The 25,480-nt window shown below is 43.9% G+C and overlaps 1 protein-coding gene across 1 annotated transcript; it reads right to left on the reverse strand.

Annotated features, from left to right (window-relative positions):
• Window positions 1-623: 623 nt before the first annotated feature.
• LOC144935012 (estradiol 17-beta-dehydrogenase 11-like) lies at window positions 624-24,138 on the reverse strand. The gene is made up of 7 exons (XM_078861302.1): window positions 23,563-24,138; window positions 23,209-23,316; window positions 22,333-22,464; window positions 21,789-21,895; window positions 16,960-17,097; window positions 14,822-14,938; window positions 624-968 (listed from the first exon to the last, which is right to left on the reverse strand). The coding sequence occupies exons 1-7, from the start codon at window positions 23,797-23,799 to the stop codon at window positions 824-826; spliced, it is 984 nt and encodes a 327-aa protein (XP_078717428.1). The 5' UTR covers window positions 23,800-24,138; the 3' UTR covers window positions 624-823.
• Window positions 24,139-25,480: the final 1,342 nt, after the last annotated feature.

Below are 25,480 nucleotides of genomic sequence, written 5' to 3' on the forward strand. Positions count from 1 at the left end.
TCGGACCACAAACCCCTGGTCAATGTCACCATCGCAAATCATTCTCATAGGAGCAGGAGTCGTTAATGCAGGAAAGCCTCAGTGGGTCTCAGGGCCCTTCTGGTGGAGGGCCGTGCAGCTCCCGTGTGGGGGTTGGCATTCTGATCTGGAGACGGACGCACGGACACACGCACGGACTCACGCATGGATAGACACACAGATGGATAGACACACGCACGGATAGACACACAGATGGACACGTGCATGGATAGACACACGCACGGACGCACGCGCGAACGGACGGTTCCGCCAGCTGCAGCAGGTCCCAGCGGGCAGGTGGTGTGCGTCCCGACGGAACGCGTGACGCGTGAAGACCGTCGCCCTGCGCGGCGATTCGCCGTGCCGCTGATGATGGAGACGTCGTCGCGGTTTTGGCCGAAGAACGGACGAGCCGACGAACCGACGAAAACGATCTGCGTTCAACGTTGAGCCAGAGCTCGCCGTGGCCGGGTGGATTGGGGGGGGGGGTCAGGACAATCAGGTGGCACTGCTGAGACCCTGGCCTTGAACCTGGGTTTCAGCCACTCGGGATGAAACCGGGTGCTCTCGTGCAGCGAATCATCACAGACGGCACAGAAGCGACGTGTTCGTCAGGTTTTTTTTATTTGGCGACTGCGGGATCAGCATTCCCCTCTTTTTCAGGGCGTCCCCGCGTGTGTCGATGAAAACAAAAGTCACATTCGGCGATCTCAGAAGGAGTTGCTCTGCGAGAGATCCGAGCAGACACGTTGCCACAACATCCAGCCCCGGCCCTCCGGTCCGGGGCTGGATGGTTGGGAGGCTCTCAGAGGCGCACCTTGGCTCCGTGCTCCGCTCCGGGCTCCTGCGCCTCCTCGCCGCTCGTCTTCGTCCCCGCGAGGCCGGCGCGGGTTTTGAAGCTGATCGCCATCGTGGCGTAGATCGCTTGTAGGGCGCGGGTGGGGAGCAGGCTGGGAGAAGCGGGGCCACACGTCCCATCAGCTACACGCCCCATCACTCACACGCCCCATCACACCATCACCCATACGCTCCATCACTCACACGCCCCATCACTCACACGCCCCATCACCTCCAAGCCCCATCACACCATCACCCATACGCCCCATCACTCACACGCCCCATCACACACACGCCCCATCACACACACGCCCCATCATCAGCAGGTCCCGTCGCTCCATCGCCCACACACCTACACACCCCATCATTACACCCCCCCCCCGTCACCACATGCCCCATCACTCAATCACCCGCAAGCGTCATAACCTAGGGGCCCACACGCCCATCGCTCTGTTGTGGCCGTGTGCGCTGTGGTTGGTTGTGCTGTGTGAGTCTGTGTTGTGGTGGTTGTGCTGTGGGAGTCTGTGTTGTGGTGGTTGTGCTGTGTGAGTCTGTGTTGTGGTGGTTATGCTGCGTGAGTCTGTGTTGTGGTGGTTGTGCTGTGGGAGTCTGTGTTGTGGTGGTTGTGCTGTGGGAGTCTGTGTTGTGGTGGTTGTGCTGTGGGAGTCTGTGTTGTGGTGGTTATGCTGCGTGAGTCTGTGTTGTGGTGGTTGTGCTGTGTGAGTCTGTGTTGTGGTGGTTGTGCTGTGGGAGTCTGTGTTGTGGTGGTTGTGCTGTGTGAGTCTGTGTTGTGGTGGTTGTGCTGTGTGAGTCTGTGTTGTGGTGGTTGTGCTGTGTGAGTCTGTGTTGTGGTGGTTGTGCTGTGGGAGTCTGTGTTGTGGTGGTTGTGCTGTGTGAGTCTGTGTTGTGGTGGTTATGCTGCGTGAGTCTGTGTTGTGGTGGTTGTGCTGTGTGAGTCTGTGTTGTGGTGGTTGTGCTGTGTGAGTCTGTGTTGTGGTGGTTGTGCTGTGTGAGTCTGTGTTGTGGTGGTTGTGCTGTGGGAGTCTGTGTTGTGGTGGTTGTGCTGTGTGAGTCTGTGTTGTGGTGGTTATGCTGCGTGAGTCTGTGTTGTGGTGGTTGTGCTGTGTGAGTCTGTGTTGTGGTGGTTGTGCTGTGTGAGTCTGTGTTGTGGTGGTTGTGCTGTGTGAGTCTGTGTTATGGTGGTTGTGCTGTGTGAGTCTGTGTTGTGGTGGTTGTGCTGTGGGAGTCTGTGTTGTGGTGGTTGTGCTGTGGGAGTCTGTGTTGTGGTGGTTGTGCTGTGGGAGTCTGTGTTGTGGTGGTTGTGCTGTGGGAGTCTGTGTTGTGGTGGTTGTGCTGTGTGAGTCTGTGTTGTGGTGGTTGTGCTGTGTGAGTCTGTGTTGTGGTGGTTGTGCTGTGGGAGTCTGTGTTGTGGTGGTTGTGCTGTGTGAGTCTGTGTTGTGGTGGTTATGCTGCGTGAGTCTGTGTTGTGGTGGTTGTGCTGTGGGAGTCTGTGTTGTGGTGGTTGTGCTGTGGGAGTCTGTGTTGTGGTGGTTGTGCTGTGGGAGTCTGTGTTGTGGTGGTTGTGCTGTGTGAGTCTGTGTTGTGGTGGTTGTGCTGCGTGAGTCTGTGTTGTGGTGGTTGTGCTGTGTGAGTCTGTGTTGTGGTGGTTGTGCTGTGGGAGTCTGTGTTGTGGTGGTTGTGCTGTGGGAGTCTGTGTTGTGGTGGTTGTGCTGTGGGAGTCTGTGTTGTGGTGGTTGTGCTGTGTGAGTCTGTGTTGTGGTGGTTGTGCTGTGTGAGTCTGTGTTGTGGTGGTTGTGCTGTGGGAGTCTGTGTTGTGGTGGTTGTGCTGTGTGAGTCTGTGTTGTGGTGGTTATGCTGCGTGAGTCTGTGTTGTGGTGGTTGTGCTGTGGGAGTCTGTGTTGTGGTGGTTGTGCTGTGGGAGTCTGTGTTGTGGTGGTTGTGCTGTGGGAGTCTGTGTTGTGGTGGTTGTGCTGTGTGAGTCTGTGTTGTGGTGGTTGTGCTGTGGGAGTCTGTGTTGTGGTGGTTGTGCTGTGTGAGTCTGTGTTGTGGTGGTTATGCTGCGTGAGTCTGTGTTGTGGTGGTTGTGCTGTGTGAGTCTGTGTTGTGGTGGTTGTGCTGTGGGAGTCTGTGTTGTGGTGGTTGTGCTGTGTGAGTCTGTGTTGTGGTGGTTGTGCTGTGCGAGTCTGTGTTGTGGTGGTTGTGCTGTGTGAGTCTGTGTTGTGGTGGTTGTGCTGTGGGAGTCTGTGTTGTGGTGGTTGTGCTGTGTGAGTCTGTGTTGTGGTGGTTATGCTGCGTGAGTCTTTGTTGTGGTGGTTGTGCTGTGTGAGTCTGTGTTGTGGTGGTTGTGCTGTGTGAGTCTGTGTTGTGGTGGTTGTGCTGTGTGAGTCTGTGTTGTGGTGGTTGTGCTGTGGGAGTCTGTGTTGTGGTGGTTGTGCTGTGTGAGTCTGTGTTGTGGTGGTTATGCTGCGTGAGTCTGTGTTGTGGTGGTTGTGCTGTGTGAGTCTGTGTTGTGGTGGTTGTGCTGTGGGAGTCTGTGTTGTGGTGGTTGTGCTGTGTGAGTCTGTGTTGTGGTGGTTGTGCTGTGCGAGTCTGTGTTGTGGTGGTTGTGCTGTGGGAGTCTGTGTTGTGGTGGTTGTGCTGTGGGAGTCTGTGTTGTGGTGGTTGTGCTGTGGGAGTCTGTGTTGTGGTGGTTGTGCTGTGGGAGTCTGTGTTGTGGTGGTTGTGCTGTGTGAGTCTGTGTTGTGGTGGTTGTGCTGTGTGAGTCTGTGTTGTGGTGGTTATGCTGCGTGAGTCTGTGTTGTGGTGGTTGTGTTGTGTGAGTCTGTGTTGTGGTGGTTGTGCTGTGGGAGTCTGTGTTGTGGTGGTTGTGCTGTGGGAGTCTGTGTTGTGGTGGTTGTGCTGCGTGAGTCTGTGTTGTGGTGGTTGTGCTGTGTGAGTCTGTGTTGTGGTGGTTGTGCTGTGTGAGTCTGTGTTGTGGTGGTTGTGCTGTGTGAGTCTGTGTTGTGGTGGTTGTGCTGTGTGAGTCTGTGTTGTGGCTGCGATGTCGTAGTGGTTGATGTGCTTGTCGTCGTGCCGTGGGCGGTGCTATTTGTGTTGTTGTTATTGCCAGTGTTGTGGTTATTGTTGTTCACATCGTTCCAGTTGTTGTAGTTGTTCCCATTGTAATGTTTGTTGTTGATTCCGGTGTTGTGGTTGTTGTTGTTGCCAATGTTGTGGTTATTATTGTTATCGCCAGTCTTGTGGTAGTACCCGTGGCTCTAGCTGCTGTTGTTGGTTGTAATGGGTGTCATTGTGGTCTAAGGTGGAGTTGCCGGTTGTTGTGGTGTTCGTTTGCACCATAACGCGAGTACAAGTTATAGTGTACAAGTCATATTGTACAAGTCATATTGTACAAGTCATATTGTACAAGTCATATTGTACAAGTCATATTGTACAAGTCATATTGTACAAGTCATATTGTACAAGTCATATTGTACAAGTTATATTGTACAAGTCATATTGTACAAGTCATATTGTACAAGTCATATTGTACAAGTCATATTGTACAAGTTATATTGTACAAGTCATATTGTACAAGTCATATTGTACAAGTTATATTGTACAAGTCATATTGTACAAGTCATATTGTACAAGTCATATTGTACAAGTCATTGTACAAGTCATATTGTACAAGTCATATTGTACAAGTCATATTGTACAAGTCATTGTACAAGTCATATTGTACAAGTCATATTGTACAAGTCATATTGTACAAGTCATATTGTACAAGTCATATTGTACAAGTTATATTGTACAAGTTATATTGTACAAGTTATATTGTACAAGTCATATTGTACAAGTCATATTGTACAAGTCATATTGTACAAGTCATATTGTACAAGTCATTGTACAAGTCATATTGTACAAGTCATATTGTACAAGTCATATTGTACAAGTCATATTGTACAAGTCATTGTACAAGTCATATTGTACAAGTCATATTGTACAAGTCATATTGTACAAGTCATATTGTACAAGTTATATTGTACAAGTCATATTGTACAAGTCATATTGTACAAGTCATTGTACAAGTCATATTGTACAAGTCATATTGTACAAGTCATAGTACAAGTCATTGTACAAGTCATATTGTACAAGTCATATTGTACAAGTCATATTGTACAAGTCATTGTACAAGTCATATTGTACAAGTCATATTGTACAAGTCATATTGTACAAGTTATATTGTACAAGTCATATTGTACAAGTCATATTGTACAAGTCATATTGTACAAGTCATATTGTACAAGTCATATTGTACAAGTCATTGTACAAGTCATATTGTACAAGTCATTGTACAAGTTATATTGTACAAGTTATATTGTACAAGTCATATTGTACAAGTCATATTGTACAAGTCATATTGTACAAGTCATTGTACAAGTCATATTGTACAAGTCTTATTGTACAAGTCATATTGTACAAGTCATATTGTACAAGTCATATTGTACAAGTTATATTGTACAAGTCATATTGTACAAGTCATATTGTACAAGTCATATTGTACAAGTTATATTGTACAAGTCATATTGTACAAGTCATATTGTACAAGTCATATTGTACAAGTCATATTGTACAAGTCATATTGTACAAGTCATATTGTACAAGTTATATTGTACAAGTTATATTGTACATGTCATATTGTACAAGTCATATTGTACAAGTCATATTGTACAAGTCATATTGTACAAGTCATATTGTACAAGTTATATTGTACAAGTCATATTGTACAAGTCATATTGTACAAGTCATATTGTACAAGTCATATTGTACAAGTCATATTGTACAAGTCATATTGTACAAGTCATATTGTACAAGTCATATTGTACAAGTCATATTGTACAAGTCATTGTACAAGTCATATTGTACAAGTCATATTGTACAAGTCATATTGTACAAGTCATATTGTACAAGTCATATTGTACAAGTCATATTGTACAAGTCATATTGTACAAGTCATATTGTACAAGTCATTGTACAAGTCATATTGTACAAGTCATATTGTACAAGTCATTGTACAAGTTATATTGTACAAGTCATATTGTACAAGTCATATTGTACAAGTCATATTGTACAAGTCATTGTACAAGTCATATTGTACAAGTCATATTGTACAAGTCATATTGTACAAGTCATATTGTACAAGTCATATTGTACAAGTCATATTGTACAAGTCATATTGTACAAGTCATATTGTACAAGTCATATTGTACAAGTCATATTGTACAAGTCATATTGTACAAGTCATATTGTACAAGTCATATTGTACAAGTTATATTGTACAAGTCATATTGTACAAGTCATATTGTACTAGTCATATTGTACAAGTCATATTGTACAAGTCATATTGTACAAGTCATATTGTACAAGTCATATTGTACAAGTCATATTGTACAAGTCATATTGTACAAGTCATATTGTACAAGTCATATTGTACAAGTCATATTGTACAAGTTATAGTGTACAAGTCATATTGTACAAGTCATATTGTACAAGTTATATTGTACAAGTCATATTGTACAAGTCATATTGTACAAGTCATATTGTACAAGTCATATTGTACAAGTCATATTGTACAAGTCATATTGTACAAGTCATATTGTACAAGTCATATTGTACAAGTCATAGTGTACAAGTCATATTGTACAAGTCATATTGTACAAGTCATAGTGTACAAGTCATATGTACAAGTCATATTGTACAAGTCATATTGTACAAGTCATATTGTACAAGTTATAGTGTACAAGTCATATTGTACAAGTCATATTGTACAAGTCATAGTGTACAAGTCATATTGTACAAGTCATATTGTACAAGTCATATTGTACAAGTCATATTGTACAAGTCATATTGTACAAGTCATATTGTACAAGTTATATTGTACAAGTCATATTGTACAAGTCATATTGTACAAGTCATATTGTACAAGTCATATTGTACAAGTCATATTGTACAAGTCATATTGTACAAGTCATATTGTACAAGTCATATTGTACAAGTCATATTGTACAAGTCATTGTACAAGTTATATTGTACAAGTCAATTGTACAAGTCATATTGTACAAGTCATATTGTACAAGTCATATTGTACAAGTCATTGTACAAGTCATATTGTACAAGTCATATTGTACAAGTCATATTGTACAAGTCATATTGTACAAGTCAAATTGTACAAGTCATATTGTACAAGTCATATTGTACAAGTCATATTGTACAAGTATATTGTACAAGTTATATTGTACAAGTCATATTGTACAAGTCATATTGTACAAGTCAAATTGTACAAGTCATATTGTACAAGTCATATTGTACAAGTCATAGTGTACAAGTTATATTGTACAAGTCATATTGTACAAGTCATATTGTACAAGTCATATTGTACAAGTCATATTGTACAAGTTATATTGTACAAGTCATATTGTACAAGTCATATTGTACAAGTCATATTGTACAAGTCATATTGTACAAGTTATAATGTACAAGTCATATTGTACAAGTCATATTGTACAAGTCATATTGTACAAGTCATATTGTACAAGTCATATTGTACAAGTCATATTGTACAAGTCATATTGTACAAGTCATAGTGTACAAGTCATAGTGTACAAGTCATATTGTACAAGTCATATTGTACAAGTCATATTGTACAAGTCATATTGTACAAGTCATATTGTACAAGTTATAGTGTACAAGTCATATTGTACAAGTCATATTGTACAAGTCATAGTGTACAAGTCATATTGTACAAGTCATATTGTACAAGTCATATTGTACAAGTCATATTGTACAAGTCATATTGTACAAGTCATATTGTACAAGTCATATTGTACAAGTCATATTGTACAAGTCATATTGTACAAGAGTATATAGTAAGTCAATATTGTACAAGTCATATTGTACAAGTCACATATTATGTAAAGTATATTGTACAAAGTCATATTGTACAAGTCATATTGTAAAGTATATTGTACAAGTCATATAGTAAAGAAAGTATAGGTAGACAAGTATATACAAGTATATAGTAAAGTCATATTGTACAAGTCATATTGTACAAGTCATATTGTACAAGTCATATTGTACAAGTCATATTGTACAAGTCATATTGTACAAGTCATATTGTACAAGTTATATTGTACAAGTCATATTGTACAAGTCAATATTGTACAAGTTATATTGTACAAGTCATATTGTACAAGTCATATTGTACAAGTCATATTGTACAAGTCATATTGTACAAGTCATATTGTACAAGTCATATTGTACAAGTCATTGTACAAGTCATATTGTACAAGTCATATTGTACAAGTCATATTGTACAAGTCATATTTTACAAGTTATATTGTACAAGTCATATTGTACAAGTCATATTGTACAAGTCATTGTACAAGTCATATTGTACAAGTCATATTGTACAAGTCATATTGTACAAGTCATTGTTACAAGTTATATTGTACAAGTCATATTGTACAAGTCATATTGTACAAGTCATATTGTACAAGTCATATTGTACAAGTCATATTGTACAAGTCATATTGTACAAGTCATATTGTACAAGTCATATTGTACAAGTCATATTGTACAAGTCATATTGTACAAGTCATATTGTACAAGTTATATTGTACAAGTCATATTGTACAAGTCATATTGTACAAGTCATATTGTACAAGTCATATTGTACAAGTCATATTGTACAAGTCATATTGTACAAGTTATAGTGTACAAGTTATATTGTACAAGTCATATTGTACAAGTCATATTGTACAAGTCATATTGTACAAGTCATATTGTACAAGTTATATTGTACAAGTCATATTGTACAAGTCATATTGTACAAGTCATATTGTACAAGTCATATTGTACAAGTTATAATGTACAAGTCATATTGTACAAGTCATATTGTACAAGTCATATTGTACAAGTTATATTGTACAAGTCATATTGTACAAGTCATATTGTACAAGTCATATTGTACAAGTCATATTGTACAAGTCATATTGTACAAGTTATATTGTACAAGTCATATTGTACAAGTCATATTGTACAAGTCATATTGTACAAGTCATATTGTACAAGTTATATTGTACAAGTCATATTGTACAAGTCATATTGTACAAGTCATATTGTACAAGTTATATTGTACAAGTCATATTGTACAAGTCATATTGTACAAGTCATATTGTACAAGTCATATTGTACAAGTCATATTGTACAGGTTATATTGTACAAGTCATATTGTACAAGTCATATTGTACAAGTCATATTGTACAAGTTATATTGTACAAGTCATATTGTACAAGTCATATTGTACAAGTCATATTGTACAAGTTATATTGTACAAGTCATATTGTACAAGTCATATTGTACAAGTCATATTGTACAAGTCATATTGTACAAGTCATATTGTACAAGTTATATTGTACAAGTTATATTGTACAAGTCATATTGTACAAGTCATATTGTACAAGTTATATTGTACAAGTCATATTGTACAAGTCATATTGTACATGTCATATTGTACAAGTCATATTGTACAAGTCATATTGTACAAGTCATATTGTACAAGTCATATTGTACAAGTCATATTGTACAAGTTATATTGTACAAGTTATATTGTACAAGTCATATTGTACAAGTCATATTGTACAAGTCATATTGTACAAGTTATATTGTACATGTCATATTGTACAAGTCATATTGTACAAGTCATATTGTACAAGTCATATTGTACATGTCATATTGTACAAGTCATATTGTACAAGTCATATTGTACAAGTTATATTGTACAAGTCATATTGTACAAGTCATATTGTACAAGTCATATTGTACAAGTTATATTGTACAAGTCATATTGTACAAGTCATATTGTACAAGTCATATTGTACAAGTCATATTGTACAAGTCATATTGTACAAGTTATATTGTACAAGTCATATTGTACAAGTTATATTGTACAAGTCATATTGTATAAGTCATATTGTACAAGTTATATTGTACAAGTTATATTGTACAAGTCATATTGTATAAGTTATATTGTACAAGTCATATTGTACAAGTTATATTGTACAAGTCATATTGTACAAGTCATATTGTACAAGTCATATTGCATAAGTTATATTGTACAAGTCATATTGTATAAGTTATATTGTACAAGTCATATTGTACAAGTCATATTGTACAAGTCATATTGTATAAGTTATATTGTACAAGTCATATTGTACAAGTCATATTGTACAAGTCATATTGTACAAGTCATATTGTACAAGTTATATTGTACAAGTCATATTGTACAAGTCATATTGTACAAGTCATATTGTATAAGTTATATTGTACAAGTCATATTGTATAAGTTATATTGCATAAGTTATATTGTACAAGTCATATTGTATAAGTTATATTGTACAAGTCATATTGCATAAGTTATATTGTACAAGTCATATTGTACAAGTCATATTGTACAAGTTATATTGTACAAGTCATATTGTACAAGTCATATTGCATAAGTTATATTGTACAAGTCATATTGTACAAGTCATATTGTACAAGTCATATTGTATAAGTTATATTGTACAAGTCATATTGTACAAGTTATATTGTACAAGTCATATTGTACAAGTCATATTGTATAAGTCATATTGTATAAGTTATATTGTACAAGTCATATTGTACAAGTCATATTGTACAAGTTATATTGTACAAGTCATATTGTACAAGTTATATTGTACAAGTCATATTGCATAAGTTATATTGTACAAGTCATATTGTACAAGTCATATTGTACAAGTCATATTGTATAAGTTATATTGTACAAGTTACATTGTACAAGTCATATTGTACAAGTCATATTGCATAAGTTATATTGTACAAGTCATATTGTACAAGTCATATTGTACAAGTCATATTGCATAAGTTATATTGTACAAGTCATTTTGTACAAGTCATATTGTACAAGTCATATTGCATAAGTTATATTGTACAAGTCATATTGTACAAGTCATATTGCATAAGTTATATTGTACAAGTCATATTGTACAAGTTATATTGTACAAGTCATATTGTACAAGTTATATTGTACAAGTCATATTGTACAAGTTATATTGTACAAGTCATATTGTACAAGTCATATTGCATAAGTCATATTGTACAAGTCATATTGCATAAGTTATATTGTACAAGTCATATTGTACAAGTCATATTGTACAAGTCATATTGTACAAGTTATATTGTACAAGTTATATTGTACAAGTCATATTGTACAAGTCATATTGTACAAGTTATATTGTATAAGTTATATTGTACAAGTTATATTGTACAAGTCATATTGTACAAGTCATATTGTACAAGTCATATTGTACAAGTTATATTGTATAAGTTATATTGTACAAGTCATATTGTACAAGTTATATTGTATAAGTTATATTGTACAAGTCATATTGTACAATTCATATTGTACAAGTCATATTGTACAAGTCATATTATACAAGTCATATTGTACAAGTTATATTGTATAAGTTATATTGTACAAGTCATATTGTACAAGTCATATTATACAAGTCATATTGTACAAGTTATATTGTACAAGTCATATTGTACAAGTCATATTATACAAGTCATATTGTATAAGTTATATTGTACAAGTCATATTGTACAAGTCATATTGTACAAGTCATATTGTACAAGTCATATTGTACAAGTCATATTGTACAAGTCATATTGTACAAGTCATATTGTACAAGTCATATTGTACAAGTCATATTGTACAAGTCATATTGTACAAGTTATATTGTACAAGTCATATTGTACAAGTCATATTGTACAAGTCATATTGTACAAGTCATATTGTACAAGTTATATTGTACAAGTCATATTGTACAAGTCATATTGTACAAGTCATATTGTACAAGTTATATTGTACAAGTCATATTGTACAAGTCATATTGTACAAGTCATATTGTACAAGTTATATTGTACAAGTCATATTGTACAAGTTATATTGTACAAGTCATATTGTACAAGTCATATTGTACAAGTCATATTGTACAAGTCATATTGTACAAGTTATATTGTACAAGTCATATTGTACAAGTCATATTGTACAAGTCATATTGTACAAGTCATATTGTACAAGTTATATTGTACAAGTTATATTGTACAAGTCATATTGTACAAGTCATATTGTACAAGTCATATTGTACAAGTCATATTGTACAAGTCATATTGTACAAGTCATATTGTACAAGTCATATTGTACAAGTCATATTGTACAAGTTATATTGTACAAGTTATATTGTACAAGTCATATTGTACAAGTCATATTGTACAAGTCATATTGTACAAGTTATATTGTACAAGTCATATTGTACAAGTCATATTGTACAAGTCATATTGTACAAGTCATATTGTACAAGTCATATTGTACAAGTTATATTGTACAAGTCATATTGTACAAGTTATATTGTACAAGTTATATTGTACAAGTCATATTGTACAAGTTATATTGTATAAGTTATATTGTACAAGTCATATTGTACAATTCATATTGTACAAGTCATATTGTACAAGTCATATTATACAAGTCATATTGTACAAGTTATATTGTATAAGTTATATTGTACAAGTCATATTGTACAAGTCATATTATACAAGTCATATTGTACAAGTTATATTGTACAAGTCATATTGTACAAGTCATATTATACAAGTCATATTGTATAAGTTATATTGTACAAGTCATATTGTACAAGTCATATTGTACAAGTCATATTGTACAAGTCATATTGTACAAGTCATATTGTACAAGTCATATTGTACAAGTCATATTGTACAAGTCATATTGTACAAGTCATATTGTACAAGTCATATTGTACAAGTTATATTGTACAAGTCATATTGTACAAGTCATATTGTACAAGTCATATTGTACAAGTTATATTGTACAAGTCATATTGTACAAGTCATATTGTACAAGTCATATTGTACAAGTCATATTGTACAAGTCATATTGTACAAGTCATATTGTACAAGTTATATTGTACAAGTCATATTGTACAAGTTATATTGTACAAGTCATATTGTACAAGTCATATTGTACAAGTCATATTGTACAAGTCATATTGTACAAGTTATATTGTACAAGTCATATTGTACAAGTCATATTGTACAAGTCATATTGTACAAGTCATATTGTACAAGTTATATTGTACAAGTTATATTGTACAAGTCATATTGTACAAGTCATATTGTACAAGTCATATTGTACAAGTCATATTGTACAAGTCATATTGTACAAGTCATATTGTACAAGTTATATTGTACAAGTTATATTGTACAAGTCATATTGTACAAGTTATATTGTACAAGTCATATTGTACAAGTTATATTGTACAAGTCATATTGTACAAGTCATATTGTACAAGTCATATTGTACAAGTCATATTGTACAAGTCATATTGTACAAGTTATATTGTACAAGTCATATTGTACAAGTTATATTGTACAAGTTATATTGTACAAGTCATATTGTACAAGTCATATTGTACAAGTCATATTGTACAAGTCATATTGTACAAGTTATATTGTACAAGTCATATTGTACAAGTCATATTGTACAAGTCATATTGTACAAGTCATATTGTACAAGTTATATTGTACAAGTCATATTGTACAAGTCATATTGTACAAGTCATATTGTACAAGTTATATTGTACAAGTTATATTGTACAAGTCATATTGTACAAGTCATATTGTACAAGTCATATTGTACAAGTTATATTGTACAAGTCATATTGTACAAGTCATATTGTACAAGTCATATTGTACAAGTTATGTTGTACAAGTCATATTGTACAAGTCATATTGTACAAGTCATATTGTACAAGTCATATTGTACAAGTCATATTGTACAAGTTATATTGTACAAGTCATATTGTACAAGTCATATTGTACAAGTCATATTGTACAAGTTATGTTGTACAAGTCATATTGTACAAGTCATATTGTATAAGTCATATTGTACAAGTCATATTGTACAAGTTATATTGTACAAGTCATATTGTACAAGTCATATTGTACAAGTCATATTGTACAAGTCATATTGTACAAGTCATATTGTACAAGTCATATTGTACAAGTCATATTGTACAAGTTATATTGTACAAGTTATATTGTACAAGTTATATTGTACAAGTCATATTGTACAAGTCATATTGTACAAGTCATATTGTACAAGTCATATTGTACAAGTTATAAAGTACAAGTTCTACTGCGCGTTAATCTGTCGTTGTGATTGTGGTGACGCGCGCCGCTCGTGTGAATGAGACTCCGATCCAGATCTCTCGTGTTCCCACCTGGTTAATTACGATTAGTAATATAATACTCATGATCACCCACACACTTGTTTACGCACGAAAGGCTTCAGCCGAGTCTCGGGACTTTGTCAGGAGGGCAATGCCACGCTGCTGCAGTAGGGGGCGATGCTGCTGCTGCTGCTGAGTCTGAAACCCGAATCAGGTCCGGGGGGTCCTCGGGTTACCAACCGAATTCATTCGTGAGACCCGTTCGCAAGTCGAACGGGTCGTAAGTCGGAACGCAACAATGCACTGTATTTAAACGCGTTTGAAGTTGATGTTTTTTTTAGATGTCATGGAAGCTGTTTCATAAGTACGGTGTTCTTAAGTCGGATGTTCATAAGTCGAGGACTGTTTGCTGGAAATGTTTCAGCATTGCGATGTTTTAGCCAATACCAGTTGCAGTGCGTGCGTGTGTGTTTGTTTTAGTTATGGGAGGAAACCACAAACCCAGAGGAGACCCATGCAGAACCGCGGGAGAACATACAAACTCCGCTCGCTCACTCGCTCGCTCACCGCCCCCCTCAAGCGCCTTCTCCGCACCACCTCCCCAACACCCTCACCTCCTTAAGAGAATATTGAAGTGCATGGAGGAAGGGATGAGCACGAGGGTTTCTCCGGCGAGGATCGCGGAGAGGAGGCGCGACACCACCGCCTCGGGCTCCAGCACGTCAACGAACCTGCGGAGCAAAGAAGCAGCAGCAACAACGACGACTATGGAGGTGGGGGTGGAGGAGTGGGGTGGAGGAGTGGGGTGGAGGAGTGGGTGGAGGAGTGGGTGGAGGAGTGGGGTGGAGGAGTGGGTGGTGGAGTGGGTGGTGGAGTGGGGTGAAGGAGTGGGGTGGAGGAGTGGGGTGGAGGAGTGGGGTGGAGGTGGGGGTGGAGGAGTGGGGTGGAGGAGTGGGGTGGAGGTGGGGGTGGAGGAGTGGGGTGGAGGAGTGGGGTGGAGGTGGGGGTGGAGGAGTGGGGTGGAGGAGTGGGTGGTGGAGTGGGGTGGAGGAGTGGGGTGGAGGAGTGGGGTGGACGAGTGGGGTGGAGGAGTGTTGTGGAGGAGTGGGTGGAGGAGTGGGTGGAGGAGTGGGTGGAGGAGTGGGTGGTGGAGTGGGGTGAAGGAGTGGGGTGGAGGAGTGGGGTGGTGGAGTGGGTGGTGGAGTGGGGTGGAGGAGTGGGGTGGAGGAGTGGGGTGGACGAGTGGGGTGGACGAGTGGGGTGGAGGAGTGGGGTGGAGGAGTGGGGTGGAGGAGTGGGGTGGAGGAGTAGGTGGTGGAGTGGGGTGGAGGAGTAGGTGGTGGAGTGGGGTGGACGAGTGGGGTGGAGGAGTGGGGTGGAGGAGTGAGGTGGAGGAGTGGGTGGAGGAGTGGGTGGTGGAGTGGGTGGAGGAGTGGGGTGGAGGAGTGGGTGGTGGAGTGGGGTGGAGGAGTGGGTGGAGGAGTGGGGTGGTGGAGTGGGTGGAGGAGTGGGGTGGAGGAGTGGGTGGTGGAGTGGGGTGGAGGAGTGGGGTGGAGGAGTGGGTGGAGGAGTGGGGTGGAGGAGTGGGGTGGAGGTGGGGGTGGAGGAGTGGGGTGGAGGAGTGGGGTGGATGAGTGGGTGGAGGAGTGGGGTGGAGGAGTGGGTGGTGGAGTGGGGTGAAGGAGTGGGGTGGAAGAGTGGGGTGGAAGAGTGGGGTGGAGGAGTGGGGTGGAGGAGTGGGGTGGAGGAGTGGGGTGGAGGAGTAGGTGGTGGAGTGGGGTGGTGGAGTGGGGTGGAGGAGTGGGGTGGAGGAGTGGGTGGAGGAGTGGGGTGGAGGAGTGGGGTGGAGGAGTGGGGTGGAGGAGTGGGGTGGAGGAGTGGGTGGTGGAGTGGGGTGGAGGAGTGGGGTGGAGGAGTGGGGTGGAGGAGTGGGTGGAGGAGTGGGGTGGAGGAGTGGGTGGTGGAGTGGGGTGGAGGAGTGGGGTGGAGGAGTGGGTGGTGGAGTGGGGTGGTGGAGTGGGGTGGAGGAGTGTGGTGGAGGAGTGGGTGGTGGAGTGGGGTGGAAGAGTGGGGTGGAGGAGTGGGGTGGAAGAGTGGGGTGGAGGAGTGGGGTGGACGAGTGGGGTGGAGGAGTGGGTGGTGGAGTGGGTGGAGGAGTGGGGTGGAGGAGTGGGGTGGGAGTGGTGGAATGGGGTGAAGGAGTGGGGTGGAGGAGTGGGGTGGAGGAGTGGGGTGGAGGAGTGGTGTGGACGAGTGGGGTGGAGGAGTGGGTGGTGGAGTGGGGTGGAGGAGTGGGGTGGAGGAGTAGGTGGTGGAGTGGGGTGGTGGAGTGGGGTGGAGGAGTGGGTGGTGGAGTAGGGTGGAGGAGTGGGGTGGAGGAGTGTGGTGGAGGAGTGGGTGGTGGAGTGGGGTGGAGGAGTGGGGTGGAGGAGTGGGTGGTGGAGTGGGGTGGAGGGTGGGTGGTGGAGTGGGTGGAGGAGTGGGTTGAGGAGTGGGGTGGAGGAGTGGGGTGGAGGAGTGGGTGGTGGAGTGGGGTGGAGGAGTGGGTGGAGGAGTGGGTGGAGGAGTGGGTGGAGGAGTGGGGTGGAGGAGTGGGTGGAGGAGTGGGGTGGAGGAGTGGGGTGGAGGAGTGGGGTGGAGGAGTGGGGTGGAGGAGTCGGGTGGAGGAGTGGGTGGAGGAGTGGGTGGAGGAGTGGGGTGGAGGAGTGGGTGGAGGAGTGGGTGGAGCAGGAGTGCCGTGGCGGGTGTTCACCGTGATTGGGGGTTCTGCACGAAGCCGGTGTTCACGAAGTAGGGGCACAGGCAGGTGGTGCGGACGCCGTCCCGGCCGAGCAAGCGCAGCTCCGCTTGCAGAGCCTCGGAGAAACCCACGGCGGCGAACTTCGAGGAGCTGAGAATGGCGCACACGCGGCGACTTAGCCATACAGATACAGTGAGGGAAAAAAGTATTTGATCCCTTGCTGATTTTGTACGTTTTCCCACTGACAAATAAATGATCAGTCTATAATTTTAATGGTAGGTGTATTTGAACAGTGAGAGACAGAATAACAACAACAAAATCCAGAAAAACGCATGTCAAAAATGTTATACATTTATTTGCATTTTAATGAGGGAAATAAGTATTTGACCCCTCTGCAAAACATGACTTAGTACTTGGTGGCAAAAACCTTGTTGGCAATCACAGAGGTCAGACGTTTCTTGTAGTTCGCCACCAGGTTTGCACACATCTCAGGAGGGATTTTGTCCCACTCCTCTTTGCTGATCTTCTCCAAGTCATTAATGTTTCGAGGCTGACGTTTGGCAACTCGAACCTTCAGCTCCCTCCACAGATTTTCTATGGGATTAAGGTCTGGAGACTGGCTAGGCCACTCCAGGACCTTAATGTGCTTCTTCTTGAGCCACTCCTTTATTGCCTTGGCCGTGTGTTTTGCGTCATTGTCATGCTGGAATACCCATCCACGACCCATTTTCAATGCCCTGGCTGAGGGAAGGAGGTTCTCACCCAAGATTTGACGGTACATGGCCCCGTTCATCGTCCTTTTGATGCGATGAAGTTGTCATGTCCCCTTAGCAGAAAAACACCCCCAAGGCATAATGTTTCCACCTCCATGTCTGACGGTGGGGATGGTGTTCTTGGGGTCATAGGCAGCATTCCTCCTCCAAACACGGCGAGTTGAGTTGATGCCAAAGAGCACCATTTTGGTCTCATCTGACCACAACACTTTCACCCAGTTGTCCTCTGAATCATTCAGATGTTCATTGGCAAACTTCAGACGGGCATGTATATGTGCTTTCTTGAGCAGGGGGACCTTGCGGGCACTGCAGGATTTCAGTCCTTCACGGCGTAGTGTGTTACCAACTGTTTTCTTGGTGACTATGGTCCCAGCTGCCTTGAGATCATTGACAAGATCCTCCCGTGTAGTTCTGGGCTGATTCCTCACCGTTCTCATGATCATTGCAACTCCACGAGGTGAGATCTTGCATGGAGCCCCAGACCGAGGGAGATTGACAGTTCTTTTGTGTTTCTTCCATTTGCGAATAATCGCACCAACTGTTGTCACCTTCTCACCAAGCTGCTTGGCGATGGTCTTGTAGCCCATTCCAGCCTTGTGTAGGTCTACATTCTTGTCCCTGACATCCTTGGAGAGCTCTTTGGTCTTGACCATGGTGGAGAATTTGGAATCTGATTGATTGATTTCTTCTGTGAACAGGTGTCTTGTATATAGGTAACAAAGCACTGCCTTTAAGAGTGTGCTCCTAATCTCAGCTCGTTACCTGTATACAAGACACCTGGGAGCCAGACATCTTTCTAATTGAGAGGGGGTCAAATACTTATTTCCCTCATTAAAATGCAAATCAATTTATAACATTTTTGACATGCCTTTTTCTGGATTTTGTTGTTGTTATTCTGTCTCTCACTGTTCAAATAAACCTACCATTCAAATTATAGACTTATAATTTCTTTGTCAGTGGGCAAACTGCTTTGATAGGACCAACTGGGGGGTCTTCGAACATCAGGACCTGGAGGTGTTCACATATAGTGTATTGTGCTACATTAAAAACTGCATAGACACTGTCACTGTGGACAAACGCGTTCGGGTTTACCCCAACCAGAAGCCCTGGATGACCCGGGAGGTCCAGCAACTGCTGAAGGAGAGGAACATCGCCTTCAACTCCGGAGACAAAGCTCTCAACAGCACAGCCCGAGCTAACCTGAAGAGAGGCGTCCGCGAGGCCAAAGCAGACTACAGGAGGAGGATTGAGGAACGCCTGGACAGTAACGACAGCAGGCAGGTGTGGCAGGGAGTCCAGCACCTCACCAACTACAGGGCCAACCGCGGAGCTGCTGATGGTGACACCGCTCTGGCAGAGGAGTTGAACCTCTTCTTTGCCCGCTTTGAGGTGACACCACAAGGGACAGCATCACCAAACCTCACGGTCCACAGCAGCTTAAACCTCACAGTAGAGGAGCATGAGGTGAGGCGCACGCTGCGGGCCGTCAACCCGAGGAAGGCTGCGGGACCTGATGGCGTCCCGGGACGTGTGCTGAGGGACTGTGCTGACGAGCTGGCTGGAGTCTTCACAAGGATTTTCAACTTGTCTCTGGAACAGTCCACTGTACCACCCTGCCTAAAGTCTTCCACCATAGTCCCCCTGCCCAAAAAAACCACATTTCAGCTACAACGACTACCGGCCAGTAGCACTCACGCCAGTGGTGATGAAGTGCTTTGAAAAACTGGTCCGGAGTCACATCATAGGAAGCTTGCCCCGAAACCTTGACCCCCACCAGTTTGCCTACAGAGCGAACCGATCCACGGAGGACGCCGTGGCCACAGCACTACATGCTGCACTGTCACACCTGGAGCAGCAGGGGAGCTATGTGCGAATGCTCTTCGTGGATTACAGTTCTGCGTTCAACACCATCCTCCCACACAAACTGGTGGAAAAACTGGGCGACCTGGGGATTCCACATTCCACCTGCATGTGGATACATAGTTTCCTGTCGGGCCGCAGACAGAGGGTCAGAGTGGGCCGTCATACATCCACAGCCCTGAGCCTCAGTACCGGCTCCCCCCAGGGCTGTGTACTGAGCCCCCTGCTCTACTCCCTCTACACACATGACTGTGCCGCCGTCCACCATAGCAACACCATTGTGAAGTTTGCTGATGACACCACAGTGGTGGGGCTCATCTCTGGGGGGGATGAGTCTGCCTACAGGGACGAGGTGGAGCGGCTGACAGCATACTGCAGGGGCAACAACCTGCTCCTTAACACCGCAAAGACCAAGGAGCTCATAATAGACTACAGGAGAAAGAAAACGGACACTCCACCACTAATCATCAGCGGGGACTGTGTGGAGAGGGTGGCAGACTTCTGCTTCCTGGGAGTCCACATTGGGGAGGGCCTGACCTGGAGCGCCAACAGCACTGAGCTTCTGAAAAAGGCCCAGCAGAGACTTTCCTTCCTGAGAATCCTCAGGAATAATAACATCACACAGAAACTGCTGGTGTCCTTCTACCGAGCCTCCATCGAGAGCATTCTCACATACTGCATCTGTGTATGGTACACCAGCTGCACAGTGGCTCAGAGGAAAGCGCTCCAGAGAGTCATCAACACAGCCCAAAAGATCGCCGGCTGCCATCTCCCCACACTGGAAGAACTACACAGTTCACGTTGCATCAAAAAAGCACAGAACATTATAAAGGACTCTTCTCACCCTGGACACTCACTGTTTGAGCTGTTGCCATCAGGCAGACGATTCAGATCAGTCAAAATAAGGACAAACAGATTCAAACAGAGCTTTTATCCTACAGCGATCACCACACTCAATAATGCTAATTAATTATTAAGTAATAGTGTTTACAATTGAATGTGAAATAGAGATGTGCAATGACAAAATGTAACCTTATGTGGGTATACTTGGGCTGTTTTTATATATAGTATAAATTGATTATCTTTCATTTAATTTTATTTTTATTTTCTTGTTTTATTTAATTTAAATTTATGAATGATGCCCTGACTGGTGAGCATTTTAAATTTCGTTGTACTGGTGACAATGACAATAAACGATTTATCTATAAACGTACAAAATCAGCAGGGGATCAAATACTTTTTTCCCTCACTGTACAGACAAAGATCCCCTCCTATAGCTAGTAACATGCCCAGCCTCATTTGTCTACCCAGTGCTAATAATTATACACCGTTACCAGGTAATCATTGAAGGCCGAGTGGGAATTCAACTCGGGTTGGCAGGTTCGAAGTGCAGTGCGCTCACATTTTGAAACGTGCATGGAGATTATTTCGATTAATTTGCTGCTATAAATGTCAAAATGATCAGCCACTTTGTTGAGCTATCATTTGTGGTCGCTTGTGAAAAACAAGTTAATATCTCAATGGGTTTTGCATGATAGTTTAGTTTCGTGATTTATTTCCTTGTAGTTTTCGCTCCTATCTTGTTTTTGTAATGTTTGTTGTAACATTCTTAACCGCCCCGACTGGACATTTGTGAAAAAAATCTTCATAGCTCATCGGATTTCTCCAAGATAAATATTCTGACTGATTCAATGTACCACCACTTCCCACGATAGACGTAGAGACGTCCCGGGCCACGCGCATGCACGAGTCTGCGCGCACACCACGCGGAGCTCGTGGCGTGCCTCACGAGCCCACGGAGAGATGAGATCTCATGTTCATTTAATTTTAATCACAGGGACGGGAGAATGGAGGGCTCATCTCCTTATTGTCACAATTACTCCCCCCCCCTCCCCCCTCGCATCATCACAGTGAGGCAGAGAGGGACGGGGTTTTGTGTGCGGATCTCACAGAGCCGGCTTTGTGTCAGCACACCCCCTTCTCAATGTGAGGGGGGATCAGGGATGGTGGGGGGGCTGTCGGAGATGCGGGGGATGGGACGATGGGGGGGGGGGGGGCACACCAATCTTATGGCCCCACGTAGGAGGCGTCCCGTGACTTCATCCGACCAGATGATCATCTCGCTTCACTCCGCAGTCAACCAGGTGAACACCTCATAACCCACCTCCCCTGTTGTTCACCGAGGGCACAGGCGGTCATCAGGCTCACCTGTAGTTGACCAAGAAGGGCGTGCCAATTTTGCCGCTCATGGAGGCCACGGTGACGATGTGGCCGTTGTTTCGTTCCAGCATGCTGGGCAGGAATGCGCGCACAGTCTGATGGGAGGGCGGGGGGGGCGGGGGGGCGGGGGGGCGGGGGGGCGGGGGGGCAGTGAGAGCCACAATCATCACATCAACGTCCTCGCTGGGTCGGTCCAATGAAGTTCGACCCCTGCAAGTGCTTGCTAAACAGCACTTTCCCTACCGGACTGTTGAAGGGCTACACGGGGTTCTGAGTGTGTGGGTTATGCACCTCGCGTCAGGCATTCACTCACTCGCCCACTCACTCACCTCACTAAATCTCTCACTCGCTCGCCCACTCACACCCACCCACATTCACCCACCCACTCACTTACTTCTCTACCCACACAGAAGGCTGCAGGGTCAAATCCTTGGTGGGCATCGGTCGATTATTATTATTAATTTATTTCGCACCGTACGTAGCCAACCGTGCCCATCATACGTCCAGGGTAGATAAAACGAGTACTACTCACCCAGAAGTGAGCCAGAATGTTGACGTCAAACGTCTTCTGGATCTCGTGGTCCTCGAGGCTGAGCAGGTCGTCCACGAACACGACCCCGGCATTGTTCACCAAGATGCACACCTCCCCCATGTCCTTCTTCACCTACGTGGGGGCGCATTGGGGCGGGAGGGGGGAGAGAGGAAGGTGGCGGGACGGAGTTCGGGAGGGAATGAGAGTCGAGTGAAGTTTATTTGTTACCCAGGTGAGGATCAGGATGAGTCTCAGTTGCAATGCCCTGCACCTAAAGCGAGACCCGTATGAGCAGGTGGTGGTGGGACTTGCAGGAGATGGTGGTGGGACCTGCAAGGGGAGGTGGTGGTGGGGTCTGCAGGAGATGGTGGTGGGGCCTGCAGGAGGTGGTGGTGGGACCTGCAGGAGGTGGTGGTGGGGCCTGCAGGAGATGGTGGTGGGGCCTGGAGGAGGTGGTGGTGGGGCCTGCAGGAGGTGGTGGTGGGGCCTGCAGGAGGTGGTGGTGGGACCTGCAGGAGGTGGTGGTGGGGCCTGCAGGAGGTGGTGGTGGGGCCTGCAGGAGATGGTGGTGGGGCCTGGAGGTGGTGGTGGGGCCTGCAGGAGGTGGTGGTGGGGCCTGCAGGAGGTGGTGGTGGGGCCTGCAGGAGGTGGTGGTGGGGCCTGCAGGAGGTGGTGGTGGGACCTGCAGGAGGTGGTGGTGGGGCCTGCAGGAGGTGGTGGTGGGGCCTGCAGGAGGTGGTGGTGGGGCCTGCAGGAGGTGGTGGTGGGGCCTGCAGGAGGTGGTGGTGGGACCTGCAGGAGGTGGTGGTGGGACCTGCAAGGGGAGGTGGTGGTGGGGCCTACAGGAGGTGGTGGTGGGACCTGCAGGAGGTGCACCTGCTCTGCTGCACGCTGGATGTCTTCCCTGCGGCTGCAGTCCACTCTGTAGGCGCGCGCCTGCACCCCGAGCTCTCGCGCCTGGGCCGCCGTGTCCTCCGCCCCTTCCTACGGGGAAACACAAAAAGTGCATCACCCCTCCAGGGTAGATAAAATATGTAACCACTTTGTGGCGATGTCAACGGTGTTTAACCCTGTGGAAAGACTCAGCCACCGCTCCAGGAGTGTGAAATTGCCACCGTTGGCTCGGGGCTGTAAACGGTAAAATCACTCCGACCACTTTAAGCCTCGAAACGAATTCACGTTCACCCGCGCAGCCGGCCAACAACCCATGTCGCGCCGCGCGCCTCTCACCCCGTTGATGTCCCACACGGCCACGTGCGCGCCCAGGCGGGCGAGCCCGAGGGCCGTGAGGCGCCCCATGCCTTGCGCGGCGCCCGTCACCACGCACAGGTCGCCGCGCACCGAGCGCGTCTGGCGGGGCAGCAGCTGCAGCAGGCGCAGGGGCCACAGGAGGAGCGCCCAGCAGCACTCGAGCAGCACCCGCAGCAGGAGCAGGAGCAAGACAGGCACGTCGCCGAGCGTTGCCATGGTCCGGGTCCGTTGGGGGGGGGGGGGGGTTCTGCGTTGTCAGATGTGGCGATCGAGCGGCGGTTCCCTCGGTGGGGAGGAGGGAGTTTGGCGGCTGTTGCTGACGACGGAGGAAGCGTGCCGGAGAGTTGTCGTCTGCTCGGCGTGAAGGTGCTGGGAAGGGCGGTCGCGGTGACGCCTCGCGCAGGTCGCAGTCGGCACGCCGAGTCCGCCCGACCCCGCCTCGCTCTGAGCAGCTCCCTCTTCCGCGTCCACCGGAGCGCACACACCGTGACCGCGCCGAGTGCGGTTCGCTCCGTGCGGGCTCGCTCGCCCCTCAGGGGCCGAGGTTATCGCGGTTTATTGTTGAACCTGGGAGGGGAGAGGGGTGTGGGGCAATGATGTCCTTTCTCTCACGATGACCCAGGAGCGCTAATCCCTAGCGATTTGTATTTGACAACCCCCCTACACACACAAAACACTGTTGTATATGTCGGGTCTTGAAAAATGTATAAAAATTATTTTTAAAAATGAAAATGGAATTTTTTTTAATAATTATCCGATATTATGCTGATTATGTAATTATGTGCATAATGTATGTTGATTAGGAAGGTGTAATTGTATTAAGTTATGCGAATGTATGCGATTATGATAATGTACGCTGTTATGATAATTAGGCTCAGCCTCGTTGTATAGGGTTGTATTATCAATCAGGATAATACAATGAATTGTATGAAGTTATGCAAGTGTGATGTAATTATGCTGAATTAAGCTCGTCTTCGTTGTCTAGGGTTGTATTATCAATCGGGATAATACAATTATTCTCGCTTTAACATTTACTGATTATGTCTTCGTGTTTTTATGTCAGGTCTCCAAATTCAAATCTCACCGCAGGATACAGTTCTCATAATAAAGAGTATTATGCATGAACTTAGGAAGGCACCACTCAGACACTTCTGTGTTAAGCAACTTTAATCTCTAATAAGAAAAAAACATAGCATTCTAATATGCGAACTCTTATGCTTTGAATTGTCAACACAGTACTCCTGAAGATGTTCTCCTCATTGATCCGTACATTTAACCCTCAATGATTACGTTGTTAAACTGGGTAACAGAACAATCGAAACATTCTTCAGAGTAACGCGAGCATATACGGCGATAAGAAAAAGTCCTTAAAAATGAATGTGACGATATTCATACGGACGGCATTAAGAAACATGTCCCGAAGGCAAAGTAGACCTCAATGAATTCATTGGTAAGATTATGTAATTAACGAAATGTCTTGGAATAATGGTGTGCGGCAGTGTGCATGCTTCAGAAAATGCTTATCAATTGGCTAAGGCTTCAATACATTCCCGGGAAAGATTCTGTGATCAAAAGAAAGATTTCAACACAATAGTCTTCCTGTGAGTGTGTGGATTCGTAACGTAGGTTTCTAAACGTTTAGTTTCATCAATGAATTAATTGGCAAGTTATGCAATTAACAAAAAGAACAACTAAAATACTTCTAAACGATCGTATCCACGTGACTCAATGGGCAGCAATGTGCTTCATGATCAGCTAATAGTTGACACACTCTTTTCATTAGTCTTCTTCTTATTATTAGTCCCGCGATGTCCCTCAGAGGGTGCGCTAACCGGGGGGGGGGGGGGGCTGATCACCCGGTCGGCGGGGGCCCGGCGGGTGCCGAACGGCGCGGTGG

The sequence above is a fragment of the Lampetra fluviatilis genome, chromosome 12 (assembly GCF_964198595.1).
Source record: "Lampetra fluviatilis chromosome 12, kcLamFluv1.1, whole genome shotgun sequence".
In the NCBI taxonomy this organism is placed as follows: domain Eukaryota; kingdom Metazoa; phylum Chordata; class Hyperoartia; order Petromyzontiformes; family Petromyzontidae; genus Lampetra; species Lampetra fluviatilis.

What these genes read in the sequence shown, in the direction of transcription:
- LOC144935012 (XM_078861302.1), bottom strand. Translation starts at nt 23,799, where the DNA reads ATGGCAACGCTCGGCGACGTGCCTGTCTTGCTCCTGCTCCTGCTGCGG. An exon ending in CCGTGTGGGACATCAACGGG is followed by an intron (nt 23,317 to 23,562) that starts GTGAGAGGCGCG and finishes GTTTCCCCGTAG; the next exon opens with GAAGGGGCGGAGGACACGGC. An exon ending in GTGCAGAACCCCCAATCACG is followed by an intron (nt 14,939 to 16,959) that starts GTGAACACCCGC and finishes TTTGCTCCGCAG; the next exon opens with GTTCGTTGACGTGCTGGAGC.